This window comes from Larimichthys crocea, chromosome XII (genome assembly GCF_000972845.2).
Source record: "Larimichthys crocea isolate SSNF chromosome XII, L_crocea_2.0, whole genome shotgun sequence".
NCBI classification, from domain to species: domain Eukaryota; kingdom Metazoa; phylum Chordata; class Actinopteri; family Sciaenidae; genus Larimichthys; species Larimichthys crocea.
The window spans coordinates 20,059,350-20,071,233 of record NC_040022.1 but is presented as its reverse complement, the minus strand read 5'-3'; the positions used below and the strand labels follow the sequence as shown (position 1 = coordinate 20,071,233).

The 11,884-nt window shown below is 41.7% G+C and overlaps 1 protein-coding gene across 2 annotated transcripts; it reads left to right on the top strand.

Annotated features, from left to right (window-relative positions):
• Positions 1–2,044: 2,044 nt before the first annotated feature.
• On the top strand, positions 2,045–10,485 carry prmt1 (protein arginine methyltransferase 1). 2 transcript variants are annotated; one of them, XM_010754263.3, is made up of 10 exons: positions 2,045–2,161; positions 6,006–6,092; positions 6,207–6,362; positions 6,490–6,553; positions 6,628–6,770; positions 7,837–7,924; positions 8,104–8,219; positions 8,323–8,473; positions 8,681–8,802; positions 8,900–10,485. In XM_010754263.3, the coding sequence occupies exons 1-10, from the start codon at positions 2,135–2,137 to the stop codon at positions 8,981–8,983; spliced, it is 1,038 nt and encodes a 345-aa protein (XP_010752565.1). In that variant the 5' UTR covers positions 2,045–2,134; the 3' UTR covers positions 8,984–10,485. The 2 variants fall into 2 exon arrangements, with proteins under 2 accessions (XP_010752565.1, XP_010752564.1); XM_010754262.3 differs by having other exon boundaries at positions 2,049–2,161; positions 5,997–6,092.
• Positions 10,486–11,884: the final 1,399 nt, after the last annotated feature.

The following is an 11,884-nucleotide window of genomic DNA, read 5'->3' as shown; positions in this document are numbered from 1 at the left end:
TGCTCTTGCCTCTGACAAATCGAAGACATCAGAGGTTGTTAATCTGACAGTGGACAGCCAGAGAAAGCTCAAGGAAGACAGTCACATCCAATACCAGAAATCTTCTTTGAATAGAGAGTCCAATTCAACTAAATCCACACTGCACAACTGTAACTTGTAACATGGATCTTTTGAGGGCCACAACTTTGTACAGTAGACCCCATGCTTGAAGGGAGGTATCCCCTCAAAATTAAATTAACTGCATCTACACTCTCTTCTTGTGGGTGAGTGCAAGATAGTCAAAGAGTAGCATATGAAATGTGACTTTGTTATGCCTGTTGTTAAAGATAGGATTCTGTATAGCCGTTACAGGTATGCTAAATATACTGTCATCTTCCAGAAAGCAGTGCAGAGCTGTACAATGCTATATAATTCAGCAGCTGATGAGGTTCTGGTCAAGAACACTTTGACATTAGGGTGGGAAAAGCCAGGTGTGAAACTGTGTGATGTCCAGTTTAAGGTTTATTTTTCTTGTGTATGTAAAGGGAATATTATCTGCATACTTCTAGTTTATCAACCAACAACTAAACTTCTTCCCCGGAGTTTCTGTGCTCTATCGTCCAGCAGGTTCTCATGGATCGTGGCTGCTGCTGTGATCCTGCATGACGTCCACTACATATATTATCACTGTCATTATTGCTACCATATCTCCATTACAGTTTATAGTTAGTTGATGATTTGCTGCTGCTGTGCATCTGTGTCTCTCTATCTCTATCACAGGTTCCACTGCTACTGTAATCATTTTATCAGTCATTGTAATTAATTGTCATTTTATCAGTCATTGTAATTGTACAATATGTTTGTGTTGATTTGTTCTGTACATGTGACATCTATTGCACGTCTGTCCGTCCTGGGAGAGGGATCCCTCCTCTGTGGCTCTTCCTGAGGTTTCTTCCACCTTTTTTCCCTGTTAAAGATTTTTTGTGGGCAAGTTTTTCCTCACTCGAACCGAGGGTCTAAGGTCAGAGGGTGTCACTCCCTGTACAGATTGTAAAGCCCTCTGAGGCAAATGTACTTTGTGACTTTGGGCTATACAAATAAAATCTTATTTGATTTGATTTAATTCATGTAACAAGTTGCAACACTCACAGGCTGCAGTTGAAAAGAAGAAAATAAACATTGTTATATTTGTTGAAATGATGAGGTGTAATTGAGGAACTTTTGGCACCTGGCTAATTAATATTAATAACTTTATTTACCTGCCTTATGCACAGTTCACTTTCAGTGTCTCAGCAATGGCCCTGTAGAAATAGTTTGATTTAATTATTATTATCATTATTATTGTTGTTGTTGTTGTTGTTGTTGTTGTTGCTGTTGCTGTTGCTGTTGTTCATTTAAAATCCTGCAGGCTATTGATCATAGGCTGAAAAAAACAACATGTGTGATTTGTTTGAGGTTCATCATACTATATAGAACTCGCTTGCCTTATTGATTTTGGGACACTGAGCAGAGACAAACCAGAAATTCAGTGTTCTGAAAGCAGCAGCACTGAGCATTAAACTGTCACTCCCTTGATGCGAGATGTCTCATGAATGATCAATGAATGTTTTTTTGTGTTATTGTCTGTTTATTTTCAGCATTTTGTCTTTCCTGCCGTCCCTGATCTGAAGAAAAAGAAACGTTTTTTTTTAGCTTAAAGACAAAATTATGCAAGAAGGGGGAGGGGGATAACTTGTGTAATTCCTCGAGCGGCCACTTGAGACAGGCTGCAGAAGTGAGTTAGTCTCCTTAAGTGGCCATATTAAAATGAACTTCAAAGCAGAAATAAACATGTTTACAGCCTGGTTCAGACAACGCTTTTGGTCTCTATGTCCTCATCCATGACAACTGTGAGGGGGGGGGGGGGTTAACTCACGGCTCAGTAATATTGGCTCGAAGTTATAATTAACTCATAATTAACAGCATGACGCCTTGATTGACAGGTAAGTGCCTTTATAGACGTCCAGTCTACAGACGTCCGTCTGGAATATGGAGCGCCTCATTAAAATATGGGCGTGTCTACATTTCGGTCCAATCAGAATACAAAACTGCCTCTCGTAGGCGGGATCAAGGGAAGACTCTTACAAGCACACGCAGTCACAGGAAGGAGATCGAAATGGCGGCGCCAGCAGAGAGGATGGAGGTAAGGTCTTTTAATAAGAAATACAACGAACTCTTCTCATTTACCGCTGTGAACTACACACGAATGTGTTCATTATTCAAATAAACATGTTGCAAGTCGTCACTGAATCTTAACATTCGCTGCTGTCTTTCCTGAAGTGTCAGCATCCATTTTAACTTAGCTGTTACTTGTGATGCAGCTGTTGTCGCCGTTCATTCATTTAATGTCGTATATCAGACGTAACTGAGATTTAGAGTGACCTCCTCTGTGTGTTTGAAGATAACAGTTGACGGCCGTTTTCAATCACAGTGCCCGCAGCAGCGGTGTTTACGTTGGTGCGCCAGCCGGCCGGCGGCGCCTGCTGAGCCCGCTGAGCCTGAGACCGCATGGGGACCAACGTGTTAGCTCCTGCTAGCTCGCTTAGTTAGCATCGATGCTGCCTCATTCTGCCTCCGCTGTCCTTCAGCCCCGCTAGGAGCTGCCTCGAACCCGAGGCCACATATGTGCGAACATGCTGCTCTTAGTTTTCTCGGTTTACCAGCTACGTCAACGCCGTACTCACTGAATTTGTTCCGTTAACGTTAGGATTTCTTGTTGGCCGGCTCGGCTAGCACAGCTCGTTAACACTAAACACCTTGTTGCTTACCGTCCGTTACCCGATGTTTGTCACCCAGCCCGGGTGGAAAGGCCCGGAATGAACCGTCTGCTTTATTTGGCGGGCTGCTGATTGACATGCTGTGTTCAGGTGTGTGTGGTAGTCCTCGAGGAAGGCCGGGATCACATCACAGTACTATCAGCCATGTGCTCCGCTCTTTGTACTGTGGGAAGCTTTGGCCCTGTGCACGGTGAACCCGGCCGGTCCAACCAGTCCTGACAAGGTTAAACTTTTTCCCAGGCGCCACATCACTTCCAGCAGTTTAATGGAACTCTGTGCTTTCATCTTTGAAGGATATCATTAACTACAAATATCAGAACTTTCTTAGTTTCGTACTTTCCAAACAGACCTCGGTAACTAAAGGATGATCATCAGTTAGTCAGTGTCTGTTCATTAACAGTAAAGTTGCCTCTTAAAGGTGTGTGTGAGTGTGAGAGAGAGCGTAGATGTGATACCTACACTTTTACTTAATTATGTCACATGACCAGCTTCTCCAGCCTCCATGGTGTGGACCATGAAATACTTCTTTACAGAAATGTGTATCACGCGTCTACTTAGCTGGCCAATCACCGTGAGATGAGTCTGAGTGTTTCAGAAAGTTGATGTGGGATGCTCCCACAGACCCCACAGTCAACAAGGGGGCCGGAGCACAAAAATTACTGCATAAATTTGAAAATATATAGATTAAAAAAATGTGCTAACAAGTGCAAAACAAAATCTTTTTTAATTAAAGAATATTTCTTCAATAAAATAAAGAGTAACAACCTGAGGCTTTAAAAGTAAGTGCAATTTCAAGTTCCCTCGCAGATGTGTGCACGTCGAAGTGCCGCATGTGGAAATGTGCATAGAGCTCCACGCCCACACCGTTTCCCCAAAATTCATCATTTTGATAACTTTTACTCAGGAAGTCTATGTGAACACACCTACCAAGTTTGAAGTCAATGAGGTAAAATCCCTAGGAGGAGTTCGTTCAAACATGACCCCTTCTCAACCAGGCCGAATCACTAAAAATGGCGATTTTCATTCTTAAATATCTCACTTCCTGTTCATTGTAGCTTATTGCTCCAAGAGAGTTTTTTGTAGGTTTTGCCATGTTCTAAAATTCAGCCGAGTTTCGTGACTCGGTGTCCAAAACTGTGGCGGGGCTGTTCCAAAGAAAAATTTGAGGGGGTGCTATAGAGCGATGTTGCCCCGCCCCCTTATTAATTATGCAGCCGAATTGTGCTTAATATTGGTCTTAATAAGCACAAAAAGTTTCAGACAGCTCTGACAAAGTATATGATAGCCGCACAGTTTTGCCTGAAAATCAGCCCAAAAGTCAATGGAGTCGCTCTCTCTTTTTTTTTTTTTCCGAAAAAAATCGGCCGCGTCAACTTTGATGCGCCGCCACGACCACGCCCTCTGATAAAAAGTTGTGATTTTGATAACTTTTCATTGTCGAGGCCTTGAGAACACACACAGCAAGTTTCAAGCACATCGGATGAAATCCCTAGGAGGAGTTTGTTCAAATGCGACCTCTGGGAATGACCCCAAAAGCCAAAAAGTGGACGCCGTACGCTTCACTGTAGCCTGGGGCACCAAGAGACTTTTTTGTGCGTCTGGGCATGTTACATACTCCCAAGTTTCGCACACGTGGATGAAACCGTGGCGAGGGCCACCGCCAAAAACGCACACCTAGGTGGCGCTGTCGAGGCATATGCGCACGTCCATGTGTGAGACCCCCAAAATACGTAATTTTACACCTGACATGGGGAGTAGGCAAATTTTCGGGAGTTTTTGAGGGAATATGGGCCGTCGAAAATGCAATTTACTTTATGTCTGAAGGAAAAATAAAATAAAAACGGAAAAAAATAATAAACATACGAAATTCAATAGGGCCTGGCACCGTGTGCTCGGCCCTTTAAAAATGTAAGAAATGTTCCAGGTTACATCAATGACAGAAATCAAAGCCAAGTTAGACCTCCAGTCTCCCCAAAATAATAAAAGTATATTTTTCCAAAACAACTGTTGTAGTATGACCATGAGAAGACTGATGTGTGGAGTGATTTTGGAGTCATAATACTGCATAACAGTGGAGTTATTGATTTTTCTTTGCAGCGTCTCTTGGAACTGAAATTTGCAGATGCTCCCTGCGCATTCGTCGGGCCGCTGGCTGCTCGTAGAGATCAATGTTATGCGTCCACGGCTTGTTCTTTTACAAAACAGGTTTTTGGTTCTTGTAGCTTGTAGTATATGCTATTACGATGTGAAAGAGGCATCATTTGTGTTTGAACAACGTTTCGCCTCTTACTTATTGATCACAGAAGTCGGATCTGTGAATATCTTTCCAACTTTACCGAACTTGCCGACTTTCTTAGTGGCGTTTAAGATTGTATTCCTTCAGCACAGCCACTTGCTGCATGCACACCAAACACATAGGTTTCCCATTCATCTCCGTGAAAAAATACGAATTAGTCCATTTTTCCTGGAAGGCCCGACACTCAGTGACAGCGACATTTTTCCAACGAGGGTGTCAAGATTGGGAAAAAAAGTGTCCACTACCTGCTCTCAAAGAACCAAGCCTTCATAAGCGCCCGCTCTAGTGAGCCGCGGCTACACATGCAGTGTTAAGCTAACCGGCGCGCACAGAAGTGATATTATAAAAAATGTAATAAAATTATATTTTATTAAAAATGGGCCGCGGGCCGGACGAAAAAGCTAGGCGGGGCGGATGTGGCCCACGGGCCGTATCTTTGACACCCCTGGTTTAGTGTCTGTAAGGACTGTGGATTGTCCTCTACAGTTAGAACTCTGCCGGGAAAGTTGGTTTGCTATGAATTTGTGACGTGTGATGAATTCTTCCAGTACTTTGTGCTCCACAAATAACCACAGCTGTTTGAAGTGTGAGAGGAATCTTTGTCCTGTGAAGAGGGTGTTCTCCACAGCCTGCATCCAAACTGTCATTAGTTAGTTTAGTTTGTTGTAGTATTTCAAATAAGTAAGTAAATAATCAATTAGATCAAATCAGTGGATGTGCTTAGTTAATGAATTAGGATGCACTCTATGCTCTCTCTGCCAAAGTTATGTCTTGACTTTTATATTTATCAATTTTTTTTTTAGTTGAGTATACAATCCATATTGACACACTGTTTGTATTTGGATGAGACTTTGTTTAAAGCCCAGGTGTGGTCCAGGTTGTGATTGTGTGTATCTTTTGTTGAGGTTACTCAGGGGGAGAGCTCAGCCAAGCCTGCAGCTGAGGATATGACGTCAAAGGACTACTACTTTGACTCATACGCCCACTTTGGCATCCACGAGGTAATTTCTTTTGAAACAAACTGCTGCATGTTTATATTCAAATCATTACACCACATGAGTTTTATCTTTTGTGTTACGAGATCTTTATCCTATCATTATTTACTGCCCCTGTAGGAGATGCTGAAGGACGAGGTCCGCACACTGACGTACCGCAATTCCATGTTCCACAACAAGCACCTGTTTAAGGACAAGGTGGTGCTGGACGTGGGCAGTGGGACAGGCATCCTCTGCATGTTTGCTGCCAAAGCAGGAGCCAAGAAGGTTATAGGGGTACGTGTTGGGCAATATCACAACTCATGGCTGAGTAAAGTAATTATATCAGTAATTACTAGAGTTTGATCAATTGTAACAACATACATGGGTAATGTGTGAATTCAAATATTCTTTGTCCTAATAGATAGAGTGCAGTAGCATCTCAGACTACGCTGTGAAAATTGTCAAAGCCAACAAGCTGGATGATGGTGAGTAAATGACTTCAATCGTGTGGTACATGTTATGTGACGTTTGATAACTCCTGATGTCGTCGTGTCTCCAGTTGTGACCATCATCAAGGGAAAGGTGGAGGAGGTGGAGCTGCCTGTTGATGGAGTAGACATCATCATATCAGAGTGGATGGGCTACTGCCTCTTCTATGAGTCCATGCTCAACACAGTCATCTATGCCAGGGACAAATGGCTGGTAAGTCTATTTTATTTATTTATTTATTTATTTATTTTAAATATAGAATTATATTTAAACTTTTGTTACCGCAAAGCTGAAATCATTCACTTATGTATGGAGCATGGTTTAAGATAAAAGCATAATTAACGTCCATTAATATGGTAAACCATTTATTTAGAGTTAATGGTGTGAGTCAATCAAAATGCTCATAGTTACAGTTGAAACGAGACTTTAAGCTTTGAAATTTCAGTAATAATTAGTAGGCACCGATGTGCTTCCCCAGATATAACAGATATAAATGTACTTATTTATTTAATAACTGTACACCAGTACAACAATCTTAAAAAAACAATAGCTTCACAAGATTGATAGACGATAAAAATAAACAGTCAGTTCTTCGTAGTGGTTTAGTTTAGTGCAAAAATGATTTTAACATCAACACAGCCTCCGTTTTGTTTACTCAGTTCAATGAACTCGGCGTGCTTTCTGGTGTGACTTGTGTAGGTGCTTAGTTAGTTTCAGATTATTTCGAACATGTGCGAGTACCACAACAAAGTAAACTGAAAAGCAAACCAATCCAATAACAATAGTCAAAACAAAAATAATGTGAACCCAACATGTCCGAAAAGGATGAAGCATATGCTTATTTAATCCTACCCCTTCTCCTCTACTCATTTAACAATCTTTCTCTTTAAGTTGGTTGTGTTTAAGTTTTACCAGCGCCCCTCTGAACATTTACTGTGCAAGTAGCTGTCGAGTTTTTTTTTTTTGGCTGAGGTAGTGTGGAGTTCCAGACAGCCGATCCTTTCACTCGTTCCATTTTAAAAACGATGTGGGCTTCCGCACGGCGTGTTGCTTGCATATAATATCACTCACAGTGCATGGCATATAATTAGACTGAATAGATCAGCCGATTGTCACTGATGCCGATCTAGGATTTTCTTCAATATTGGGACTGATACCAATATCGGATTAGTGCATCCCAAATAATTAGGTCGGGCATTAATGATTTATTTTGTTCTTTGATGGTCTGTTGTCACAGAATCTATTATCTGAGGGTTTTTTTTTTTTCTCCTTCTGATAGAAGCCGGATGGACTCATTTTCCCAGACAGGGCAACGCTTTATGTCACTGCCATCGAAGACAGGCAGTATAAGGACTACAAAATCCACTGTGAGTAGTCTCTGACCTCACCAAACCAAGTCTGAGTGATCAGTAGTCCAGTTTGTGGTTCCTAATACAAAGGGGTGAACTGATCAGTCAGTTGACTTTATCACTCACAAAAGACACCAAAGGCTATAATTCTCATGTACTTTTTCAGCCAAATTAAAACTTCTGTGTGTTTGTTTCAGGGTGGGAGAACGTGTATGGTTTTGATATGTCGTGCATCAAGGAGGTGGCAATTAAGGAACCCCTGGTTGATGTTGTGGACCCCAAGCAGCTGGTCAGCAGTGCCTGTCTCATTAAGGTTGGTGGATGAATAACTTATTTGATATTATGCTTTTCAAATGATATGTGGACACGGGTGTACATGTCTCTTGGTCTGATGACATCTTGGTGTCTTGTTTTAGGAGGTGGACATCTACACAGTGAAGTTGGAGGACCTGAGCTTCACCTCACCATTCTGCCTGCAGGTGAAAAGGAATGACTACATCCATGCTCTGGTCACTTACTTCAACATCGAGTTCACTCGCTGTCACAAGAGGACCGGCTTCTCCACCAGTCAGTCTACTTTCAAACACACTAATACATCTGTGCTCTTTAGCATCACATTTGATGCACTCGTACCATTGACTGTTGTAGACAGGTTAACAATCTATGACCCTGTCTACATTGGTCAATGTTGTGTCCATAACCACAATGATTTGTAGTCACTACCACTGTCACTGGCAGACTGTATTTATGCACACCCTGTTTTCCTGCTGTCAGGCCCAGAGTCTCCCTACACTCACTGGAAGCAGACCGTGTTCTACTTGGATGATTACCTGACCGTCAAGACTGGCGAGGAGATCTTTGGCACCATCAGCATGAAGCCAAACGTTAAAAACAATGTAAGCAGAACTCCACTGTTAAACAGATTCTTAAAGTAGGCTTTGTGTGTCGCGTCACTTTTGTTTGCTCTTGTCTGACATCTTGTCTCATTTGCAGAGAGACCTGGACTTCACTGTAGACATCGACTTCAAGGGTCAGCTATGTGAGATGTCTAAGACGTCAGAGTACAGGATGCGTTAGAAGGTTCTTCTTTCTCTCTCCCCGTCTTAGTTTGTCTTTAGTAGAGGACAGATTATACTGTATAACTGGGAGTCTGTACAATAGTTTGATGCTCCCACAGCAACATTTTAAGACTTTCTTCTTTTTTTTTGTCATTTTCTTGTTCCAACATTAACAGTATTTAAAAGTTTTTCACATCCTTGGGGTCAAAGTGCATTGGCGTGGTGATTTATTGTGCAGTAGACACTTAAACCGTGTGTTTGACATGTACCTGGTATTTGCGTCCAACATCCTGGGGTTTACTATCGGATTCTTGTCCTTTTGCATGTGCGACATCCTAAAAGACATCATCACATCGGCCCTGCTGACATGTCTGCATAGTATTACTGTTCAGTCATTTGCCCCTCTGTATGGTCATTACATGACCAGCCACCGGTGTCCTTTTTGATTGTGTTTAAGCTGTAGGTATGTGGGTCTTTTGGATTTCTGTATACTCAAACAAACACTGCGTCCTCCACGTATGTATCACTTAATAGAAACCACATGTAACTGCTGTCCACCAAACACACCATGTTCAGACCAAAAGTAGCCTTGTCTTTTTAAAACTGGCTCTGTGTTGGTGTGAATGTGGCGCTCCAGGTTCATGCGAGAAGACAAATTACAACACAGCAGGTTCTTGTCTGTGAAGTTGTAACAGCAGCATCTCTGTGCTCTGTACAGTAGAACTGATAAAATAATGCTCAGCACACACTCTACCGTCTCCATCTGTGCTTGCATGCATTAAATTATCCAGCATGGTGTCACTGAATAACAAACAGTTCTGCAGCAATAGCTAATTCTGAATGTTTCCTTCATTGTTGGCACCCCCACTGTTCCCTTAATGAGTGCTCCTCAGCAGGTGCCTAGTTTATCCATATACAGGCAGTAGGAGCTAGAGATAAAATAATAAATCCCCTGACTCAACAACATTTTTGATTTGCAATAAATATTCAAATAAACTGTAAGAAGCTGTGTTCAAAGTAAAAATAATTGGCCTAAAGGCCCCCCACAGTGAAGCCATGGTTGTCTGCATATTCAGAAGTAATGGTTATTGCATTCCACCCTCCATTTCCTTTGAAGAACGGTGTGCGTTGAGTAGATGTCGCCCTTTTTCAGTTTGAACACCTTGCTTAATAAAACCTGATTAAAGTTAGTACATAGGGTGGGAGTGTTCTGGGGTGGTTAGCTTGCAGCATTTGTGATGCAGCAGCTCCAGTCAGACACTTTGGAGGAAACCTCTTGAAATGTTAATTACTGTTGGCATTGAAGGAAGAGATGACTGCCTCCTCCACAGCTCTGTCAGGTGTGTCTTGTACAGAGTGTGAAGCTGCTTGTGTCCATCTGAACAGTAGTAAACATGTTTGCACTCTGCAGAGACCGCTCTGACTCACCACACAGTTTTTTTCTCTTTTGTATTGTTTTTGTTGTTGGCTGTTTGTTTTTTTTAAAAAAAAAAAAACTTAAATAAAACACGTTAACAGAAACTTTCCTTGCCTTGTGTACAAAGTGTTCAGAGCTGTGTGCTTTTCCCAACAGACGCTCTGATGAAAACAGAATGCATCATGGAAACATCTGGATAAAATGAGCAATAAATAGACTGCATAAGTATGATGCCCTTCAAGTCGATATTTGGTTGGCCCCAGAATCTGTATCCCTGACAGTCCATTCAAGATGCAAAGGACTCATTTATGTTTCAGACTGTGCAGTGAAATAAAATGATGGCCTGCTCAGAGTATTAATTCTAATAATCAGTAGACTAATGGACATTTAAAGTTAATCTGCCCTCTACATTCACATTTTTAATGAACACATGCTTCATAAATGTCAGTAAAAGGATTCAAAGTTGTTTTGCTGTTTAATTTCTGTCAGAATACAGCCTATTAAAAAGTGGTCCATTCACACTGTTATTCATATGTTGTGCAGAAGTTGTCGTTGAAAAGTTAAGGCACAAACACAAATGGGTACACATCTGTAAATCTTTTCAGTCTGTCCAAAGAGCTAGAGCCAGCTGTTCACTGATAAACTATAGCCAGTCAGTGGATTTTGGACTTCACAATAAACAAATGTTTATGGTTGGATTAATACATTTAGTCAGTTTGATGATTTAGTTTATTTAATGACTTCCATATTTAGGATATTCATAACATGGATAAAATACTTTGGAATATAATCTGATGAATCTCCGTCCTAAATATTGACTAACTTATTTTAGGGCTTTATTGAGTGTGCGTGCAAGGCGCACACTATATGTTATCCACCGCGCTTATTGAGTGTGCGTGCAAGGCGCACACTATATGTTATCCACCGCGCTTATTATTGAGTGTGCCTGAAAGAGCACACTCTTTAAAACCTCTCAGGCTTATTGAGTGTGCGTGCAAGGCGCACACTATATGTTATCCACCGCGCTTATTATTGAGTGTGCCTGAAAGCGCACACTATGTTATCCACCGCGCTTATTGAGTGTGCATGCAAGGCGCACACTATATGTTATCCACCGCGCTTATTCTTATTGACTGTGCCTGAAAGAGCACACTCTTTAAAACCTCTCGGGCTTATTATTATTATTATTGAGTGTGCCTGAAGGAGCACACTCTTTAAAACCTCTCGGGCTTATTCTTCCGCTTATTGAGTGTGCCTGAAGGAGCACACTCTTTATTATCTCTCGGGCTTATTGAGTGTGCCTGAAGGAGCACACTCTTTATTATCTCTCGGGCTTATTATTATTATTGAGTGTGCGTGCAAGGCGCACACTATATGTTATCCACCGCGCTTATTATTATTCTTACGCCCTTTTTTGGCTCGCTACTCCTCCCAGAGTTTTTGTCGCACATACACAAAACGGGTATCGAAGCGACCGGCTCGGCCAGGACATGTGTGCTATGT